This window comes from Brassica napus, chromosome C9 (genome assembly GCF_020379485.1).
Source record: "Brassica napus cultivar Da-Ae chromosome C9, Da-Ae, whole genome shotgun sequence".
In the NCBI taxonomy this organism is placed as follows: domain Eukaryota; kingdom Viridiplantae; phylum Streptophyta; class Magnoliopsida; order Brassicales; family Brassicaceae; genus Brassica; species Brassica napus.
In genome coordinates this window covers 16,046,398-16,068,866 of record NC_063452.1, presented here as the reverse complement: position 1 = coordinate 16,068,866, position 22,469 = coordinate 16,046,398, and the positions used below count along the sequence as shown (strand labels likewise).

The window sequence follows — 22,469 nt, the reverse complement described above, 5'->3', positions numbered from 1 at the left end:
GTTGGTGGCTTTGAACCCCTACCGCTATGCGGTTTATATATAATGGATGTTTGTTTGAGTTACTTTGTTTCGAGTGGGTTTGAAGTAAACATGAGTTGTCTTCTCATATTTAACTTCGTTGAGGCGTTCGATCTGTTGGTTTGTTCGTGACGTGAGTTTTCGTAAAAATTATTTATTCTTACGAACTTTCTGGAACGCTGAGATATGAACGGAGAGACATGTTTTAGGATCTCGTATCGTTTAGATATCATGTCTTTGAGATGTCTGAGACCAATGCGATGGTTTTAGGGCAAGACCTAGGTTTACTCTCGGTTTTAAGGTTTGTGCGGTGACTAGCCGGCTATAGATTTTCCTGTTGCGATTTCTACCTGATTCGTACCGATTTAAAGTCCGCGATAGGTTCTCGGCTTATATGACTTGTATGGTACGAATCGAGCATCTTTCCAGAGATAATTTTTAAGCCAACTGGAAGTGCTAGACCAAAAGTTCGTATTTTTTTTTTGTAGCGCGCTTTCGTCCTTGTGTTGGACGTTCGAAGATCAAAAGAGTGATCAAGTTGCGTTTGTCTAAGACGGCTGATGTGTTCGTCGGGGCCAATCGACGAACGGAGTGTAAGGTTTTTGTGGTCGCGTTCGGACAATTTGTTCGCATCGTCTCGACTTTTAACTTGGCAACGTCTCGCAGTTATTTCGAAGACTATACATATATTTTCGGTGCTGAAGAGGGATTGTTTTGCGATTTTGGGCCGTATGAGGCTGCTGAAGCGCAAGTGTCTTAAAAAGGAGCGATGCATATTGTAGTAAAAAAATTTGAAATCTCTAAAAAACTCGATTACAATAACGCATATTTTCCTATGTGGGAGTATACGAGTATACACACCCACTCCCCCCCCCCCCATTTTAGAGAGGGGGATAGCTGAACTCGTGTTTCGACGAGCTGCCTATGTACCTCTTTCGAGGATCAAGCCATCTTAGTTCTAATTTATGCCGCGAGCATTTTTACTCGGCGATTGTTGCCGTGCTGACCGCCTTGATCGTGATGACCGTGGCCGGGTCAGCGTTCTCTTCCGTATGTTCCGGTTGAGTCGTAGTGTCGGCTTCGGACTTGTGTTGAGTTTCGACACCCGAAGCGTTTGCGTCAGCAGACGATGTTAAATCGTCTTTTCTTGAAACGTTTTTGGCCGAACATTTGTCTATCTTCGTGCGCTTGCGATTTGCCGTTGCAGAGGTCGTCATCTGCCTTAACTTGTGCTCTGCGAGGAAGCATAGTCGCGACTGTTTCTGACGTCTCCAGATAGCTGCGACTCCGTTTGGGGTCGGGAACTTGACGCCCAGGTGGTACGTTGATGGAACGGCTTGCATGGCGTTGAGCCATGGGGTTCCCATGATCACGTTGTAGATAGCAGTATGATCGACCACCGCGAATTCGACGATTTTCATGATCTCCTTGGCCATGACTGGCAGCTGGATTGACCCGAGGGTCATCGATACTTCGCCTGAAAAACCCGTGAGCGGTTTTGGCGTTGGAGTTACTTCTCCCAGTTCGATGCTCATCCGATTGAGAGTGTCACGGAAGATTACATTGACCGTGCTTCCCGTGTCAATGAGTACTCTGCCGACTTCCAGATCTCGTATGACGAGATCTATGACGAGCGGATCGCAGTGAGGTTGATCGATCCTGCCGGCTTCCTCCTTCCTGAAGGTGATTGAGCAATTCTGATCATCTCGGGTAGGAGACCATGTAGGCCAGTTTGCGCTCAACTCCGCCTTCTGCTGGTAAGCCTTGATGGCCGAAACCGTATCGTTGCAGAATTGCGATCCTCCAATGATCATGTTGACTCTGCGGCGATTGTTATAGTTCTCCTTGTCGTCCGGCCTTCTGCCGCGTTTATCCCCAGATTGGTTTCTTTGAGGTGATTTTTCCACGGGAGGATTTCTGTCCACCTTCGGGGGGCAATCGGTCTCGAGGATGAGATCTTTCACGCTGGTCACTTCCGAGAGCTCTCCAGCTAGTAGCTTCGCGGCCAGCCTTGCTCCCAAGACTTTGCAGTTAGTCGTGGAGTGTCCTCGGGACTGGTGGAACTCGCAGAAGGTGTTTTCATCATATCCTTGATTACGAGTCCACGTATTACCCGTGGTTCGGCCCTGGTCCGAGCTGATCGCGTAATTGTGCACTCCTTGGAGATCTTCCCCCTCGTGATGAACATACTTGTCGTTACGAGGGTTCTTCTTCTTCGTTTTTGGATCTACATCTTTCGAGGATGGTCTCGTCGACTTATGCTTTTGCGATAAAACTTTCGTTTCTTCCTCGATCATGATGTAGTCCGTCGCTTTGTGGAGGCCGTCCTGGATCGTCCGCGGTTTGTCGAGGGCTATCCATTTTCTGAATTTCGACTTGTACCAGAGTGCCTTTCTGAGCGCATCAATGGCCACCTTGTCGCTTATCCCGCTGACCCTGGACATTACCAACTTGAATCGGCTGATGAACTCGCGGAGGGGTTCGTCTTCCCTCTGGGACAGACTCCAGAGATTGACATCTGAAGTTTCTCTATCTATGAACATAGAGTATTGCTTGAGAAATTCCGATGCGAGCTGTCAGAAACTTCCGATAGAGTTTCGTTTAAGGCGAGCAAACCATTCGAGGGCTGCCCCTTCCAGATTCTCGACAAACAGGCGGCAGTAGCCGGCGTCTTTTTCGCCGTCCTTCAGCCTCGCTCTTCCCATCGTGATGTGGAAAGCCTGAAGGTGCGCCTTCGGATCGGTCGTACCATCATACCTTGGTACTTTGAGTTTTTCCGGATCGGATACCCTCATATATGAGATGCGAGTGGTGAAGGGGGTCTTCTGAGCCCCTTCTAGCAGTCTGTCGATCTCGGGTGCAGCGCTGGTAGCGTGATGGATTTGGAATTTCACGGCTCTTACTTCTGCCGCAGTCTTGGTGATATAGTCGCGAAGATCGCGGATATCCGACGTCTCGCCAGCAGATTTCCGAGCCTGTCAGCGTTTACTGCGAGTGAGCTCGGTTTGCTTTTCAGCTAGCTCTTCTTGTTCGTTCCAATAGAGGATTTCCTCTTCTTCTATCATTGGTTTGTCGAACGGAGAGCTTTCCCGAGCGAATCGGCTTCTGGTCCTCCTTGGATGTCTGTCGACGTCCTCATCAATATCGTTGGAGACATCGCTAGGATCCAGGTCGACGTGCTCGACTCCGTTGTCCTCCGAAGCCTTCGCGGGAGGCGGAGGACTTTCAGGGTTTCCCTTTTCGATGGGAGATTTCTCGCTAGGGTTTTGACCCGAAGGTCGTTCGTGTGCGGCTCCAGGCCTGTCGAGTGGGGTTGCGAAGTCGAGTCTTTTCCCGCGGACTTTAGTGGTTCCACGGGGGCGGATTTCTCGAGTCCTTGCTGTTAAATTTTGAACTTGTTTGGTCAAGGTGCTCACGAGCTTATCCTGTTCTTCCGACCTTTTTTCGTAGGTGGCGAACATCTTTTTAAACTCCTCGAGTGCCGCGGCGTTGTCTGGTGCGTTGGCTGGTGCGTTGTCCGCTGCGGGAGTGTGGAGGTCAGTGCCACTGCTTCCGTTAAGAGGAGTCTGCACGTTATCCGCGTCGTCAGTTGACATGTTTGGTTGAGCGTGATGTGGTTGAGAGTTAGATTGATCCGTACCCCCCCCCCCCCCTCCTTCTAGCGCCAAACTGTGGGAACCGAAATTCTCACTGTCGATTTCTGTTTAAATTAGGAAACTAGGAAAACCCTAATTTCCCAGAGGTCCCGGATATCTGCTAATACCACACGCCAAGCAATCAGAACACAAAAATAACAACGATAAAGTATAAGAAATCGAAAAGAGAGCAAAGTAGATCTTATTCCGAATTCGCGTTTGAGCATTACAACAAGGTAAGAGCCTGGGCTATGAGAGCTGTCGGCGAGATTTCTAGTTCTAAAACCCTAAGACGGCAATAACCTAGTTGAGTCGCAGCTCGAATAACAAAAACAGAAATATGCCTAATTGCTCTAAGTGCTAAGTTTGCTCTGAGAAAAGTCATCCTCATGCTTCTCGCCTAAGACTCCTTATATACTGGCTCCTAGGTCGGTTTGCGCTTTTCCTCTTCTGCCCTTAAGCCGTCATAGCGTAAAAATGGAGATATTCTACTTTTTCCGATCTTCGTAATTATCTTCAAAATTTCGTATTTATCCGCGGAAACATGACATTTATCTTTCCTTGCGAACCAAGCGTAAACCGTCATGCGGCTTACGGGCTGTTGGTTATGAAATCATAAGTTGGGCCTCGAGTCATGTCTTAGGTCCCTTTGGGCCGTCTTCTGACTCGAAGCGTTCATTACGGCTTCTTTCGATAAAGAACGAACTTTCCGCGGTTTTTACGATAAAGTTTGATCGATGGCTTAGAATGGCGGGAAACGTGAAATGGGTTCGCTACGGTCTTCGGGAGATAGCATCGAAGGGTAGACGAGAATGCATGGACTAATGTTGTATCGACGTTTCAGAAGAGCTCGGTCGCTATGTAGTGACCGAGCTCGAGCCGAAGCTCGGTCACTATGTAGCGACCGGACAGCGTGCATGTGCGGTAGTAGTGTAATGACCGAGCTTGGTTCGTCCGTGTTCCGATCGTCATACTTGGACCTATCCGTAACTGGTCTGGGTTTGTTTCCAATAACTTATGTTTGATCTAAACAGAATTCGAATGAAATTTTATCCCGGGAACATACGTGACGTTCTCTTGATCGAACATGATTTTTTGCGAAATGACATACTTGTATTTTGCGGGGATTTGGACGTTAACTTCGTCGTAACCGTTTTCGATCCCAACAGATATCATTGTCACAAGATCACCCATGCCTAAATCCAAATCAGTCTTCAACCTGTGGATAAACCATTGGCAATTATCATTTCTCTCAGAGTTGACCCCAGCCCATGCAATTGGGTATATCTGGTTATTGGGATCCCTTCCTATCACAGTTAGAATCATCCCTTGCAGAGAGCTGTGCTTGAGGAACGTCTCATCTAATCCAATAACCGGCCTGCAATATTCCTTCCATGACACACGTAGTTTGTTAAAGCAGATATACATGGAGTGGAATGCTTTTGCTCCGTTTGGTTTTATTATTGTATTGATCTCGATTTTGCTATCAACATTTGAACAGCATTTGAAAACAATTACTCATAAGTACATTAAAATATAAGCAACAATAGGAAAGATAGAAAATGAAAAGATTACCGTAATAGCTTCATCTCATAGTCCCTTAGCCTTGCAAAATGCTCATTGCATTCGGCATGTAGCTTATCAAGAACAATACGCCTAGCAATCTTTGCCTGCTCAAGAAAGATGATGATGTTGAACATGTTCCTAAACTCTTCTTTAATCACCGGAACACTCATTTCAGGTTCCTTCCTGATTTGTTCCAACATAATTTCAGCATTGGCATGACTTTTGATGAGCTTACACTTCCTTGTGGGATGGCAAGTGTGTGTACTAACATAGACTTTGACCATCCACTGCTTGATTGGTGTCTCAACCGAGAAATATATGCGCCACACACACCCTTTACCACTGCATTAGCACCCATCTGTCAAAGACTCCATTTCTTCTTGTCTTGAGGATATATTTGATGACTTGCTGCTTAAATTCTTCACCAATGTAAAAAGTATGCATAAGACTAAAAATCCCATCTAATTTTCCCCTTTTAGCCATCCTCTCAGCTTGCTCCTCCTCATCATCAGATGACTGCTCAGTCTCAGGATATACCTCATCCTCGTCTAGAATCTCATCCTCATAGTTCTAATTCCTAAACATCTCAAGATCCTCTTCAAAAATTTTGTCAATTTCATCTTTCTTATCAGATTTATCACTTTTATCATACTCTTCTTCATTCTCTTTTGCTTCACGATCACCATCATAAGTTTCATCTTCATTGTCTTCAAGAAGTTGTTGCTCACCCTCAATCTCATCAGCATGTTGCTCGCCCTCAATCTCATGAGTATCTGTCTCTATCCGACAAATAGCATCAGACCCATCTCTCTCTATGAAAACATCAAGGTCCTTATACCAACGACCATTAGCAGTCATCTTCCTTTTGTTGCATCTGCATTATCAAAGAGAGACCTCTTCTCCAAAATGTTCTCATATGGTAACTTGTACCACATTTTCCATGTAATATTTTTTCTGAACCATCTCCTTCGTCATATCTTCAAAGATTGCTATTCTGTCAACTTCTAGCTGCTCCAAAAGACCATCCACAAAATTCAACTTCCCATCTTCTTCAAGTTTAAATACTCTCGAATGAAAACAATTAATTTTCACTGAAATAGGATCACTGCATCAAAGAAATCATATAAGAAACTGTTAGAAACATATAATTTAACCATAAACAAACCGAAAAATTCGTGAGCATTCTATCGAACAACTTATCTGCATATTTTTTGAAAGTAGAAAACCAAAGAAATTTTACCTCATCGTGATTCCCAGTATGATTAGCCCTATATTTCAGTCTCTTACTTTGTCTCTTTCTCTCGATCTCTTTTTCTCGATCTCCCTGTCTCTTAGTTAGAACTCCCCAAATCGACGAACCCTAACATTTTCGTCTTCTAATTTCTGGGTTCAGACTGGGTCGGGTTATTACTTGGGTTGGGTCGGGTTTTTAGTTTAATATTGATTTTCTGATTAATTACAGATTGACCCCATTAACTAATTTTAAAATCAATTAAACTTCATTTTGATGCTCCCACCATATAATCATTTACATTGTATATATGGCATGTATTATCATAAACTTCGCGTAGTTATTGAAACATTTAGATACATCGGATGGTTTTCACCATATTAGTGTATACGTCATGTATCTGGCAAACATTTTTCCAAAAAAAAAAGAGAGTATGAATAACTTGTTTTCTTATATAAATAATAATTAATCGTTTGAAATGGATCTTGAGGAAAATGTACTAATAACTAAACATGACTTATTTTTTATTGTTTTAGAAAGATAAAAAAAAACAAATGGCATATGGTGTATAGGAAATGGCAAAATGCCAGATCTCAATGAAAAATATATTTCATACTTTTCTTTTTTTTTTGTCAACCCATACAAAGTACAAGTGGATTTTTATAAACATATCCCAATTACAACAAGCCCATTCAAGGCCAACAAATACTGATAAGTTCAAAACACGTGGTTGTAGCCTGAAGCTTGCATGCCCTTCCACGTGTCACGCTAAAAGTCTGTTGAGAAACGAGCTGCTGCATGGTGTTGCCGAAGATCTCGCCGATCTTCTTCTCCTCTTAAAAGCAGTAAACAAATCTCTGACTGCGACAAGGATTTATCGGTTTAATCCACTTGTTTGACCTTTTCCCCCACATCAGCCGTTGATATTAAAAGTGATCATGTCTTCTCCGGATGTTAATCTCAGTGAATAGCGTCAGAACAGTTATAGAAAGAGGCTTTGCTGAAACACTTCTCTATATGAGAAGTTTCAACTCTAGTGAGTCTTCCAAAACTTCCAAGCTTAATCAAATAACTCACAGACAGAGTTTGATCAGATACTCTAGATACTCTGCCCAAAGGCCCATGGCCAATAATTTTCAAAAGGCAAAGATTGATTCTTTTCAAACTTTAGCCATAAGGATGACCGAAGGAAAACAATCTTCTATGAATAACCAACATAATTTGAGAAGATCAGGGAAAAGGAGAATGATTAACTTAACTAAAGCACAACAAAAAGCCGCGTTGCGAAAACGAGATCCGCTACCGGAAACTTTAAATCGATCTAAGAGATCGAAAATATTATACAAGAACATGACAAAAAAAAAAACAAAAAGGGGTGGTGGCGACCGGCGGCGATAAACACACCGGCCACCGGAAACGAGATCTCTTTAGGCGGAATAGAGAGAAGGTGAAGTGTTTAGAGAGAGAAGAAGTATTGTCAGATTCATACTATTCAAATACCTAGTTGTAGTAAAAAATGGATAAAATGTTCCAAAGTGTGTGTGACTGTGTTATTCACAAATTGCGTATTAAGATTAAATAATTATTCACGAACAAAAGCAAAACCACAATGGAATAAAAAGTGATTCTGCTCAGAAGAAAAGGAAAAACCAAAACAAACAACAACCACCATTTTACTCTCTCTCCTCTCTCGCTGGCTTGAGAAATTCAAAGTTCGCATCTCGCCGAAGCTCTTCGCGAATCACTTCTCTTAATCTCCAGCTCACTATCTCTCTTTGCGATCTCTCGGGGTTCCTAGCGTGTTGCTTCACGATCGCGCATCTCTCTATTTGTAGCACCAATCGTTGGGGTTTAGGGTTTTGCATCGAAGCCAATTTTTAGCTCCGGCGAAGCATAATCAATCATCTGCCTTTTAGCTAAATTCGAGGTGGGTTTCTCTTTATTTCAATCAATTCTCAATTTCTGGCTCTTGAATTGCTAAAACCCTAAATCGAACATGTCTTTGGGCGTAACCAGCTAACCGGGAATGATTCCGATGGATAATTACCGCGTACCGAGCACCAGCACGACCGGTTTAGTATATCGGGCGAATTCGAGCATGACTGCTTCCTCAGGATTCCACTTCACTGTAACTTCTCCGTCTGGACTCAAACATGAACCTTCTTTGGCTGTCGAGTGGTCTGTTGAGGAGCAGTATATATTGGACAAAGGTCTCGCAAAGTAAGTCTTGTTCTTTTGTTCTTCTCTGCAAAAGTAGATAAATTTTATGTTTAATTATATTTGATGGTTTAAGGATTTAGATGTAATGAAAAAAGGTTTTGCCTTTGCGTGTCTCATGAACTGTTGTAATAGCAGATTCATGTTCTTATTTTTTTTTGTTGCTTACAAATCTTTGTCTTTTTGCCTTTTGTAGATTTAAAGATGAACCACAAGTTACCAAGTATGTAAAGATCGCATCAACTCTACCAGATAAAAGTGTACGGGACGTAGCAATGAGGTGTAAATGGATGACGGTAAGCTCCTAAAACCTTGTCATTAGGTTTCAGTTTCTCGCTTGCATACTTCTTGTTATTGGTCGTGTCCTTTTGCGTGTGAGAGAAAAACACAATTCGGTAGTTATACTGTCTGTATGTGGCTGTCATGAAAATAGTGGTGCGAGCGAGAGATATTCTTATAACTATTAAAGCACATGCAATGTATAAGGTAAACCAATATGGTGATGATACTTTGTTAAAGATAAAGTCCCCTATATGAAAAGTTATTCTTTTTAAGGTAGCCTTAAAGTTCGTTTCCTATATTGATCAAAAGACGCCACTACCATATCATAAAAGGTTGTCTAAAGATATGGTTAAGGTGTGCTAGGAGGAGAGAAATTACAAGTATTGCTGACGATAGATCTGGCTTTCTGTTAGCTCTCGAGTCATGTTGGAACTTGATTTGACCCTAAGACGATAAGTTTGATTTGATATCTGTAGTTACTTTGAAACTAATTTCGCTTTATAGATGGTGTCAAGATAATCCTTGGTCTTTTCGAACTTTCTGAAACTGATTTTGAGATGTTACCTTTAATGAATGATATTAGTATTTGTACTGCTTGCAGTATGGTGTGTAGTAAAATTTAGAGAAACAAGTTATAGTGCTGATTATTACCTTCTCAGCTTAACCGTACTGTCTCTACATAACTGTTTTTAAACTTTCTGAAATTAAGTTTGACATGTAGCCTCTATGGAGTTGGACTGAAGAAATGAATAGATGTTTTTATGACTCGTTCTAACAGAAAGTTTCAACATAACTACTTTTTGAAATTTATAACAACTGATAGTTTGCTATTATTTTATTTTTAACTATATAAATCAATGGCTTTAAAGTTTCCTGGCTAAGAATGGAATCCATTTTCTTACAGCAAAAACGGAGAAAAGGGGAAGAACACAGTGCCAGCACGAAGGTTAGCTATAGAAAGGTATGCTTGCTTAACTGAACCGTATAGTATATCTTCTTCTGTAAATAAGTAAACATATAATAGATGGCCTATTTTATATTTTGCTGTAAAAGTGATTATTGGCTGCATATGAATTTTTTGTTCAAACGGCTACAATGTTGTTCTCCTTGAGAAACCCATCATGCAACTAACTGGTTATTTTTTTAAATTGATTAAGGTTGTGGATTTACCCCCAAAACTGAACATGTTGTCCACCATGCCACACCAAAATTCTACATACGTCATGAACCATATGTGCCAGAGTGCACGCATACCTTTTGAAGGTTAGTGCTATTTGGGTCACAGTCTCTTCTCTCTGTCCTGAAACTATATTACTGTAAAAGAAGGATTATTTCCTCAGCTGTTACATTTTCAGATTTCATATATTTTCCAAACTCTTGATTTCTTAGGCTCAAGTGATGCGGTTATGGAGCTTCTACGGCAGAATGCTCATGCTTTCAGTCAAATTTCTTCAAACCTTTCTGTGTCCAAGGTGATTGATTTGTAATTTTTTTGTTTTTGCAATCGTACGTGGGTGAATCTGATCCAAATGCTAGCTGGTAGAAAAAAGATTGGCATGAGCGGAAACTTTACTAAAAAAAAAAGATTTTCTCGTGCAGTGTTTATCCAGTGCAACTTTTTGTTTGGTTGTCCTTTCTCGATGAACTTTTCCCATCCTGATATTCTATTTTCTGTATACAGCCACAAGATAACATCAGCCTGTTTCATCTGGCAAGAAATAACATCAGCTCCATCCTGAATGAGTATGTGAATTCATTAGCACAACACTAACGATACATTTCATCTGATGTCTTGGCTCCTTGTCTTTTATAAAAGCTTGATTTGCTAATTCATTGCTGCAGCATGAAGGAGATGCCTGGTATCATAAGCCGGATGCCACCACTGCCTGTTTCAATTAACAATGATCTTGCAAGCAGGTTAATGACGACGAGTACACGACAGGTAAGCAATCTTGCATTAACTCTGCAGATGGTTTTTGGATAAGACCCTTAAATAGTTTGGTTACTTCGCATTTGATGTTAAAAGTACAATGTTTTTTTTTTTGTCTGTCTCTCAGCCGAGATCTTATATAATTCCTTCGAGCATCCATCTGAAGCAGGAACCATGAAACTGATGGAGGAGGAAACGCTTGATTTTGACCAATGCTAAAGGAGATGAGCACAAGAAGAAACGAAAAAATGGCAGTTGTTTGGTGTGAACTGGACTGAGAGAAGATGGGGTTTTCAACTGTGAGACACAATATTGAACAAAGATTGGATCTTGTGGTTCCCTTTGTGCTGTCGGCTAATTTTTCTGCGGAAAGGGTTAACCGCTTGCTAGCCCTCAAAATTGATTTTTTTTTTTTTCGGGTTTGAAAATGTTTAGGTTGTCAATTCAAGATATGAATTCATTGCACAGATCCGTGGTAGAGTTGGTTGTATAGACAAACTGTTTCTAAGGTTTTAGATGAGAACACATCTTTGTAAGGTTTGGTCTTCAATCTTCATAGCCCATTCATAATTTACTTTATGCTTAGATTAGTGGTCTTGTCTCACATGATTCGGCTTCTCTCTTTGCGTGTGTTGTGACCATTTTATGTCTCAATTCAAACATATTTGTCATTCATTCTTTTTCCTTAGTGGTTTAATAGTGGCGGCAGTAAAAGTTTGCATAGAACAGACGTTTATTTATAGAGCTTGGTCACAATGTATGGAGATGTAGATTGAAGTTTTCACATGGGGAACTACGCTATACATAATTTATTTATTTTGCAATACATTCACCCTGACATTTGGGTTTGATAATCCACTCTGAAAGACGCAACACATCAGTTACCTTCATCTGACGCAGCTTCAGTGTAATGCACTCAAACTGGTTTATGTGGTTTTCCAAGAAGACAATGGTGGAGTATCTGAGTTCTTGAAAGTGGCCGTCATGTTAGCGTATCTTTCTCCTTTCACAGACTCTAGCTGGACGATGGTCTCGAGCTCAGCCATCTCATCAGGAGTGAGTTTCACAGATAAAGCTCCAATGTTCTGATTGAGGTTTTCTATCTTAGTGGTTCCTGGGATGGGGCAAACATCATCTCCCTGGTGGTGAACCCAAGCCAGGGCTAGTTGTGCAGGAGTGCAACCTTTCTTCTCAGACATTGCACAAACCTTGTCGTAGAGAATCTTATTGTGGTCTAAGTTTTCCTGTTTGAATCTTGGTAGTCTCTGCAACCAGAAACAGAGTTAAGCAAGCCAAGACTATTCAATGCAGAGAGTAGTAGTAGTTGCCTTGCCTTTCTGAAGTCATCATTGTCCAGCTTCTCAACAAGTTTTGGTCCAGCAGCGAAGAAGCCACGTCCTAGAGGACTGTAAGCAACAATCCCAATCCCAAGCTCCCTGAAGAAAAGGAAAGTGAAGATGACGTTATATGATTTGATGGATAGTGCGCAAAGAAAGGAGTAGATGATACCTGCAGGTAGGAATGATATCTTCTTCCCCGTCTCTTGTCCACAAAGACCACTCTAGCTGAACCGCTGTTATGGGGTGAACAGCATGTGCTCTTCTGATAGTTGAGGCAGAGGCTTCAGACAAACCAATGTACTTTATCTTACCTTCTTCAACTAGCTTCTTCAGTTCTCCCATCTAAGAATTAACCAAACATAAAAGAAACTCTTTTAACTTGAGCAAAAGGTGCCAGGTTCACACCAGAAAGCATCCTCCTAAAAGAATCTAACACAACCCAAGCCAAAGATGTGAAACTGGCTTACAGTGATTTCGATAGGGACACGAGTATCAATCCGATGCTGGTAATAAAGATCAATGCAATCCACATCAAGACGCTTCAAACTTGCTTCACAAGCAGCCCTAACATAAGCAGGATCTCCCTTTATCTCTCTCTCCCCCTCTCCGTAAATGATTCCAAATTTGGTAGCAAGCTCTATTTTTTCCCTAAACCCATTCTTCAGAGCCTGACAGAGAGAGTTCAAACTTCAAACAATGAACATCATTTCTAAAGAATCTGAAATGATGGGAAGCGAACCTTTCCGAGAAGCAGCTCGTTGGTCTCAGGACCGTAGATGTCGGAGGTATCTAGGAAAGTAACGCCGGTATCAATTGCGTGGTGGAGAAGAGTGATAGCGTCAGTTTCGGGCTTGGGAGCACCGTACAAGGTTGAGAGGCCCATGCAACCAAGGCCTTGAGCCGAGACCTCAACCCCTTGGCTTCCTAGCTTCATTCTCTTCACTCCGCTAGCTTCCGCCATTGATTTCCCTCGCACACCTCTTTCTTTTCTTTTTAATCTCGCTTTGCCTCTTTTGTATAGAGTTTTGAACCTTTTTTTTTCTTCTTTTCAGTGGAGAGGTGGGTGGGGTGGGGTGGGGTGGGTTGGTGAATCAATTGGTAATGACGAGGATACTCTAAAAGAAGCCGTGTGTGTCTTTTGATTGTTTTGCTGTAGTACTACTACCAGCAAAATTTATGAAGAAAAAAAGCACTACACAGTGTTCAAAAAAAAAACAAAACAAAAAAAGCGCTAGCCAATAATACGTTGAAATAGTAGGCTCTTTATCCTTGGACTAGATTCAACTCTACTCTCTTTTTACTTTTAAAACAGATTTTAAAATGAAAATGTTTCAACTTAACTCTATTTCACTCTATGATTAAAAAAATAGATTTACTCTATAAATAAAATAATTTATACTTTACAAACTCATGTTTTCTTAGGTTCGAGTGATGCAGCATGGAGCTTCTATGGCAGAATGCTCATGCTTTCAGTCAAATTTCTTCAACCCTTTATGTGTCCAAGCTGATTGATTTCTAATTTTTTTGTCTTTGCAATCGTACGTGTGTGAATCTGATCCAAGTGCTAGCTGGTAGAAAAAAGATTGACATGAGCGGAAAATTGACTAAGAAAGATTTTCTCATGCAAGTGTTTATCCAGTGTAACTTTTTGTTTGGCTGTCCTTTCTCAATAAACCTTTCCCATCCTGATAGTCTATTTTCTGTATACAACCACAAGATAACGGGGGTGATTGGTTGGATTGTTGCAGTAGAAACTTTCCTACAAGATTTGGGGTATGACTGGTTTCCCCTCTATCACCCGCAAACGCAGCTTTTGCGTTTGGTAGCGGTTGTTGGCGTTTTGCAACAATCACTCAAATCGCTCTAGACCGCTTTAAACCGTTCTCAACTTCATAAATTCAAAAACTGGTTCCAGCTAGCGTTTGCGGCTGCGGGTGGTTGAAAGAGGATAAATTTTTTTCTATTAAAAAACACAATATAAATACAAAAATAAAAATATTCAATACAATTTTTAAATTGGAATTATAATAATAATAAATTATATCTATTATATTTTAATTAATATTATAAAATTTTAAAATAAAAATATTTTCTATAATTTTTAAAAATTTAAAACTATAACTTTCTAAATATAATTTTTATATTTATTATAATATTATGATTTTTGATATTTTTATAATTATATAAATGTAAATATTATTAATTTATTATTTAACCGCTGCTGCATTTGGTAGTTAACCAGTCATAAGTATCCCGCAAACGCACCAATTTCTAACCGTAGAACCAGTCGTACAAATCTCTTAAAACCGCTAGAAACCGTAACCATCCGCATCAGCAAACTCCCGCAACAGCTACCGCAACCACTGCGTTTGAACCAGTCAGGCCCTTAGTCTATAAATTTTTTATTTAGCTGTAACTAATTTAACTGTAAAAATTAAATGAGAAAAGAATAATGGGGGTGATTGGTTGAGTTTTATCTCCCTACTTTTAGCTTTATTTATTTGTAAATCACTAAAATTTTACTAATCATGTTGTAGCTTTATTTTTAAAAGTTAAAGTCTATATCAAGTTTCTATTAATTTTACCAATCATGATTTAGTTTTTTTTAAAGCTACATAAAAAAAACAATTTTTTATGTATTTTAGGAAAAAAACCTACATTTTCTTTTAATAGGCTGTAGAATCTGTAAAATAAAAAAAAATTATCTATAATATTAAATAAATTAGATGATCATAATAATAACATTTATAAATACTTTAATTTAATTTTGGGTGTTTTTTAAATTATTGAAATATTTTAAATAACATAAAAATTATTTACATATCACATTTTAAATAACAATAAACTTTGATAATTTATAAAAGATATTAATATATACATTTGGAGTGATTGGTTCGGATGTAGATACATGCTTTAGCTTTAACTCTATATACAACCTTTAAAATTTCCATTCATAATTTAAGTCAATTTTTAAAGCTACAAAAAAAATTAAAAATGGATGTAAACCCTTTATTTACCAAAGCCATATTTTTGTGATGTAAAACAATATATGGCTGCAGAAGTATATTACTAACTAGTATATGTTCCCGTGCTACACGCACGGCCATTGTTTTATATGTTACATTTTTTTAAAAAATATAATATGTATAGAATTTATAATAAAAAGAGTTTAATACTATTTTGAATTATCACCACCCCGAACTAATAAACACGTTCTAGCAAATTGAAAATTGATTTACTCCATTGTGAATATGTTATTGACATAGTTTGTTTCCGTTTACCTTTTTGTTTTTTTTGACCATATATAGTTTTCCAATATCTAAAGAAAAAGTTTTAAAATGTTAGAATAGAAATAATTCATGAAAAAGAAATTCAACACGGTGAAAATTATAATTTGAGCATTTTAGAGTTTGGCTCTTCTAAGTTTCATTAACCTGGGTTTTTAAACTTTTCAGTTGTCCTTTTTTTTTTGGACAACGGACAACTGAAAAGTTTAAAAACCTAGGTTAATGAAACTTAGAAGAGCCAAACTCTAAAATGCTCAAATTAGAATTTTTACCGTGTTGAATTTCTTTTTCAGTTAACCTGGGTTTTTAAATTTTTCAGTTGTCCAATACGCTCTAGCCAAAGTTTTGAGCATCCAAAAATTTGGCCTTTTATTTTGCACAGTCAAAAATTTCAATCCAAAAACCGATGAATATAAAGCTATAAATATTAAAAAAATATTGTTATCTGCTCTTTTACCTTGGCTGGCACTCCATTCCAAGCATCTCTTTCTAAGTCTGTTATATGTTTTCTTCTTCTTTTTGGTTCTGTAGTTTTAATTTTTATCTTATTTAATATGAATGCCTTAAAACTGAAGCGATGGAGAAGAAGACCAAAAGAAAATATGTGAGAGAAAAGATCATGTTAAGAATGTAGAAGACAAAACAGTTTCAAATCATTATCATTACTTTAGAACGCGGTGTTGATGATTTTTTTGAAAGAAGCTTTAATAATCTGAGAAAATTTAGGAATTTAGTTATTAGACCGTTTATTTTTTTGTTGTACCTTATTCGAAATGTCTAAATTTTTTTGTTGAAAAAATAACTACAAAATATAAGACAAAACTCGAATAAAACTATAAAATATGAAACTATTAAGAAGAAGAGGGGAAATATACAGAAAATAGTTGATTTAGTTATATATAGGAAAGTAGGAAACCGTTTGAGGGTTATAAAATTCATCTTCCAATCCAACGTGTGATTGTGGTAGTTGGAAAAAAAGGAATTTTACTTTTTTTGGCAGTTACAAATTTTATTGAAAATAAAGGAATGCAGTGTATTTGTTTTTTTAAAATTGTAAAACAATGACACATGTCAAAATTTAATTGCTTAAGTGACTTGTGCTTTAGTATATAAGGGATATCTTTATTTTTTCTATTTATTTTTTCCAGTTACAGTCAGTACATCTACAACAAAAAATTCTACATACTAAATTTTACATCACAGACTTTCATGGTACAACCCAAACAATCACCCAAATTATATTAATTGATAAAAAAAAAATTTATATATACATCACATATTTCACATATTTTATTTTAAATATCTACATCATATATCTTATACCTACAACAAATTTAACTAGACCAAAAACATCTGTACAAAAGTCTACATTAACATATTTACAGCTACAATTAACTTACCCATGTCTAAATTTTTCCAGCTTAATTTTTAAAGCCACAGTGGAATCAATCATCACCAATAAAGGAAAAAAATTCCTACACCAAAATTTTTTTCTTTTGCTTTAGAAGATAAGCTTCTACAACCATTTTACAAAAAAAAATTGGCTTTAACTTTAAAAACTACATAAAACACAATTGGTAGCTTTTATGGTTGTAGATAGAAACTAAAGCTAAAGCCACTTGATATATCCCAACCAATCATCCCCAACATCAGCCTATTTCATCTGGCAAGAAATAACATCAGTTCCATCCTGAATGAGTATGTGGATCTTTACTACTTATTAGGGCCTGCTTAGTTGGGAAGTCAAACAGTGCACTCGCCCTGAATCCATTTAAGATCAAGCCATTTTAATAGTATAAAGGGTTTATATTTTTTTCTTGAGAATTTTCGCTGCATAAGTCCATATACAAGAATAAGTAAAATATTTGCAAGGATGGAAATGTGAATTATTGAACATTTTTGGACAAAAATTCCCCTACTACTGAAACTAAAACCTATCAAAACTTGTTAAGTAAATTTAAATTAAAAATAAATAAATAAATAAATTACAACTTAACATATTAAATTACAACTCTTTTGTTATCTCTCCATATTCATTTGTATACCTAATATTTCATCTCACTCTTTTTTATCTACAGATGAATATACACAATTTGATGTTTAAAACATATATATGATATATAGACCAAAGTTTAAGACGTTAATATGAATATGAAATAGAAATGCTATGATAATATGATAAAGCCTATGTCAAATTCCTATTAATTTTCACCAATTATGCTTTAGCTTTTTTCTTTTGAAGCTACAGCAAAAAAAAATAACACAGATCCTTGGTAGATTTGGTTGTATAGATAAGCTGTTTCTAAGGTTTTAGATGAGAGTTATTAAGAACGCATCTTTGTAAGGTTTGGTCTTCAATCGTCATAGGCATTTCATAATTTATTTTATGCTAACCTTATACCTGTCAAATGATGACATGATTCGGCTTCTCTTTGCTTGTGTTGTGAACATTTTGTCTCAATTCTAACATATTAGTTAAAAAGCGTCACCGGTAACGACTCAGAAGTTTGAATAGAAGAGACGTTTATTTATAGAGTTTGGACACAGTGTATGGAGTTGTAGATTGAAGTTTCACTTGGGGAACTCTATAGATAGTTTATTATACAATACATTCACACTGATATTTGGGTTTGATAACCTACTCTCAAGACACAACAGATCAATTACTTTCATCATACTGACACAGAAGTTAAGACTGCTTCAATGTCAACTCAGCTGGTTTATGCAGGTTTCCAGGAAGACAATGGTGGAGTGTCAGAGTTCTTGAAAGTGGCCAACATGTTACCATATCTTTCTCCTTTCACAGACTCTGCTTGGACAATGGTCTCGAGCTCAAGCATCTCATCAGGAGTGAGTTTCACAGATAGAGCTCCAATGTTCAGATTGAGGTTTTGGATCTTAGTAGTTCCTGGGATGGGGCAAACATCATCTCCCTGGTGGTGAACCCACGCGAGGGCTAGTTGTCCCGGAGTGCACCCTTTCTTCTCAGACATTGCACAAACTTTCTCATACAGAATCTTGTTGTGGTCTAGGTTTTCCTGTTGGAATCTCGGTAGAGTCTGCAATAAGAAACAGAATTGAGAAAATATAGAGTCACATCTTCAGCTAATCTATTAGGTTCACCAAGCAGACAAAACTTATGAACTTGCCTTTCTGAAGTCATTTTGGTCAAGCTTCTCAACAAGCTTAGGTCCTGATGCAAAGAAACCTCGTCCTAGGGGACTGTAAGCAACAATTCCAATTCCAAGCTCCCTGAAAAGAGGAAAGTGAACATCATATTACACGTAGATGGATAGTGGCACACACCAAGAAAATAAGGAGCAAATCTGGATTGAATCTCTCTTACCTGCAGGTTGGGGTGATTTCTTCTTCCACGTCTCTAGACCACAAAGACCACTCCAACTGCACTGCAGTTATGGGGTGAACAGCATGCGCTCTTCTGATAGTTGAGGCAGAGGCTTCAGACAAACCAATGTACTTTATTTTACCCTCTTCAACTAGCTTCTTTAGTTCTCCCATCTTAGAAATAACATACACAAGAAATTGTTAATGTCAGCAAAAAAAAAAAAAGGTGCCAGCTTTCTAAAATGGCCTGCAAACCAATTAGAGACACAGAAGCAGTAGATTCTTCTCAGTCGAAGATCATTGCACACCAGAGATTGGTTCTTAATGAATAAGCAGACAACATCGTCCTCCATTTCATTTGAGAGTGAGTAAGAATGGCTTACAGTGATTTCGATAGGGACACGAGTATCGATGCGATGCTGGTAATAAAGATCAATGCAATCCACATCAAGACGCTTCAAACTAGCCTCACAAGCAGCCCTAACATAGAAAGGATCTCCCTTTATCTCTCTCTTCCCCTCTCCGTAGCTGATCCCAAATTTTGAAGCGAGCTCCACTTTCTCCCTAAACCCATTCTTCAGCGCCTGACACAATCATTTCTAAAGAATCTGAGGACAATCTCGTAGAGAATCAACCATCTAAGTCATCTCGACTAGCAAAAAGAAGATCAAATCGCAGATTAAGAAGTTTGGGAATCGAACCTTGCCGAGGAGCAGCTCGTTGGTCTGAGGACCGTAGATGTCGGAAGTGTCTAGGAAAGTGACGCCGGATTCGATAGCGTGGTGGAGAAGAGCCATGGCGTCACTTTCAGGCTTGGGAGTACCGTAGAAGGAGGAGAGGCCCATGCAACCGAGGCCCTGTGCAGATACCTCAAGGCCTTGGCTTCCCAGCTTCATTCTCTTCACTCCGCTAGCTTCCGCCATTGATTTCCCTCACCCACCTCTTTCTTTCTTTCTATCTCTCTTTGATACTTTTGTTGTGAGAGAGAGAGTTTTGAATTGAGTGGAGAGGTTGGTGGAGTTGGAATTGGGTTGGTGAATGAGAATGGTAATGTTGAGTGATGACCAAACCTAAAAGACGCGTGCGTCTTCACTGTTCTGCTGTACCACCAGCAAAAGAAGCGTGCGTATACATTCACTAATCAGTATCATAATCTATATTTATAAGAGATTTAAACTAAAATATTCTGTACCGATTTTCCTTAATCACTGATTTATATACATATATAGAAATTAAACAAAATGTTTTAAAACGTATAATACTAATTTTCATAAAACAAAAAAGAATTTCATCACTAAAAGTTAAAATTTTCATCTAACAACAAACATAATATTATTATTAATTTTATTTTAAAAGTATAATCTAATCTTCATTGATAAAAGACTATTCACTAAAAATTATAATTTTCATCTCAACAAAAAATTATAATCATTAATTATATTTTTTTTAAGTAGATATAATATTCATAAAATAATTTTTTTTTATAACTTTCATCTAAACAAATTTTTTTTATTATTAACTATATTAAATTAATAATTATATTTTATTATTATTATTATATATATTTTTTATTTTTATAAAATATAATATTTTAATATAATTAATTTAGTATTAGACTACTGATGTATATGCTAATCAACCAATAATAAATATTTGACCTTAATAAGGCCATGATTAACGGGGGATGCAAGGTGGGTTTTAGGGGAAAATGTGGTGTGGGCCCCACCAAAAAGGGGGAGACCGTTGTCTTCTGTTCTCGAAATTAGGGACGTCTTTTGCACTGTTTCGCGGATTCCACTGACACGTGGCAGTCCACGATTGGTTCATTTTTAATTTTTTTTTTAAATCAGCAAAAAAAAAAAGGAAAAAAAAAAAAAAATAGGAAACCAAGTTGGGTATTTGCGTTGAGGGTGCTCTAAAGCTCTTATATATGCATAGCAGCATACGTCGGCAACTTCAACAACATATTGTTACCTCAATTTGGCATTCATAAGTGGCCAATGTACCACGATAACCAGAGAAACTTTCAGGTGAGTTTAAGCGGCTTTCCAAGAGGTGGTGGAGTGTCAAGAGTTCTTGAAAGTGTGCACCATGGCCGTGCTTTTCAGCGTAACTTACATTGAAGTTTTCACTTGGGAACTCTATACAAAAATTATTTTACAAATGCAATTACACATTGACAATTGGGTTTCCCCCGGAAGAAGCAGCACATTTAAGACCTTGATCTGGCTGACATAAGTTGTCTAGCTTCAATATCATGCACCACCAAAGCCAGTTTAAGCGGCTTTCCAAGAAGACAATGATGGAGACTCAGTGTTCTTGAAAGTGGGCATGTTGCTACAATATCTTTCTCCTTTCACAGACTCTGGTCGGACAATGGCCTCGAGCTCAGTCATCTCTTCGGGAGTGAGTTTCACAGATAAAGCTCCAATGTTCTGATTGAGGTTGTCGATCTTAGTGGTTCCTGGGATTGGGCAAACATCATCTCCCTGGTGGTGAACCCATGCCAGGGCTAGTTGTCCGGGAGTGCACCCTTTCTTCTCTGACATTGCACAAACATTCTCGAAAAGAATCTTGTTTTGGTCTACGTTTTCCTGTTGGAATCTTGGTAGAGCCTATAACAAGAAACAGAATTAAGGAAAAAAATACAGGGAGTTGGTTTATTCCACAGCTCATTTTAGATAGAATCAAACAAAAACTATGAACTTGCCTTTCTGAAGTCATTTTGGCCTAGGTTGTCAAGAAGCTTTGGTCCAGATGCGAAGAAGCCTTTTCCTAGAGGACTGTAAGCAACAATCCCAATCCCAAGCTCCCTGAAGAAGTGAAAGTGAAGATGATTTTACATGGTTTGATGAATATTAATGCACCAAGAAAAGAGGATGGTACCTGCAGGTTGGGATTGATCAAATGGCATGTTATTTGATCTAAACCGGTTTGATCAACGTGTCGTGAACATGATCAAATGGCACCCTGGAGAGGATAAACTCGTTGGTCTCAGGACCGTAGATATCGGAGGTGTCAAAGAAAGTAACGCCGGAGTCGACAGCGTGGTGGAGAAGAGTGATGGCGTCAGTTTCCCGTGCAGGATCACCATGGAAGGAGGAGAGGCCCAGGCAGCCAAGGCCTTGAGCTGATACAGGCCCGGGCTTGACCCCATACACGTGAAACAATCGTATGGGGCCCATGATTTATCAAAAACAAACAAGGTCTATTTTTTCTATTGTTGTTACTTAGATGGATCAATGTGTATTGTAGAAAAGTTAAAAAAAGTGACGAGACAACTTTTATATACAAACACAATTAAATCGTACATATTCTTTTATGTTATTTAATATGAGTGGATTAAAAAGAACATGGCTGAATTTGTTTAGGTCAAAAAATAACATACCTGATTAAAAATAATTATTTTTCAGGCAAAATTACTCCTTTTTCATAGGAAATTGTGTTTCACTCTTTTTCTACTACCTCTTCTTACGAGTTACAAGACAAAAATTTAAAAAGAATTATCAAAATATATAGATTGTCTATAATATACTCCATACGTTTCATAATATAAGTAGTTTTGGGTAAAAACACGAAGATTAAGAAAATTATTATGTTTTTAAAAAGTATTTTATA

General features: G+C 38.3%; 4 protein-coding genes across 6 annotated transcripts; 1 reads left to right on the top strand and 3 right to left on the bottom strand.

The window, feature by feature from the left end:
* The first annotated feature begins 8,078 nt into the window (after positions 1–8,078).
* BNAC09G14170D lies at positions 8,079–17,256 on the top strand. 3 transcript variants are annotated; one of them, XM_013869857.3, is made up of 9 exons: positions 8,079–8,377; positions 8,467–8,670; positions 8,864–8,963; positions 9,854–9,910; positions 10,107–10,212; positions 10,339–10,421; positions 10,631–10,692; positions 10,792–10,891; positions 11,007–11,469. In XM_013869857.3, the coding sequence occupies exons 2-9, from the start codon at positions 8,477–8,479 to the stop codon at positions 11,055–11,057; spliced, it is 753 nt and encodes a 250-aa protein (XP_013725311.1). In that variant the 5' UTR covers positions 8,079–8,377; positions 8,467–8,476; the 3' UTR covers positions 11,058–11,469. The 3 variants fall into 3 exon arrangements, with proteins under 3 accessions (XP_013725311.1, XP_048626064.1, XP_013725312.1); XM_013869858.3 differs by having other exon boundaries at positions 8,084–8,377; positions 11,049–11,469; XM_048770107.1 differs by lacking the exons at positions 10,792–10,891; positions 11,007–11,469 and adding an exon at positions 17,155–17,256 and having other exon boundaries at positions 8,083–8,377; positions 10,631–10,642.
* Positions 11,595–13,299, bottom strand: LOC106429120 (probable aldo-keto reductase 3). Its single transcript, XM_013869856.3, has 5 exons — positions 12,959–13,299; positions 12,687–12,887; positions 12,389–12,561; positions 12,213–12,315; positions 11,595–12,144 (listed from the first exon to the last, which is right to left on the bottom strand). Exons 1-5 carry the CDS (start codon positions 13,178–13,180, stop codon positions 11,806–11,808), a joined length of 1,038 nt encoding a protein of 345 aa, XP_013725310.1. The 5' UTR covers positions 13,181–13,299; the 3' UTR covers positions 11,595–11,805.
* Positions 17,257–18,012: 756 nt separating the features above from the next.
* LOC106429119 (probable aldo-keto reductase 4) lies at positions 18,013–19,978 on the bottom strand. The gene is made up of 5 exons (XM_013869855.3): positions 19,553–19,978; positions 19,235–19,435; positions 18,853–19,025; positions 18,656–18,758; positions 18,013–18,565 (listed from the first exon to the last, which is right to left on the bottom strand). The coding sequence occupies exons 1-5, from the start codon at positions 19,772–19,774 to the stop codon at positions 18,227–18,229; spliced, it is 1,038 nt and encodes a 345-aa protein (XP_013725309.1). The 5' UTR covers positions 19,775–19,978; the 3' UTR covers positions 18,013–18,226.
* Positions 19,979–20,905: 927 nt separating this feature from the next.
* Positions 20,906–22,036, bottom strand: LOC106429101 (probable aldo-keto reductase 4). Its single transcript, XM_013869843.2, has 3 exons — positions 21,795–22,036; positions 21,562–21,664; positions 20,906–21,466 (listed from the first exon to the last, which is right to left on the bottom strand). Exons 1-3 carry the CDS (start codon positions 22,034–22,036, stop codon positions 21,128–21,130), a joined length of 684 nt encoding a protein of 227 aa, XP_013725297.1. The 3' UTR covers positions 20,906–21,127.
* Positions 22,037–22,469: the final 433 nt, after the last annotated feature.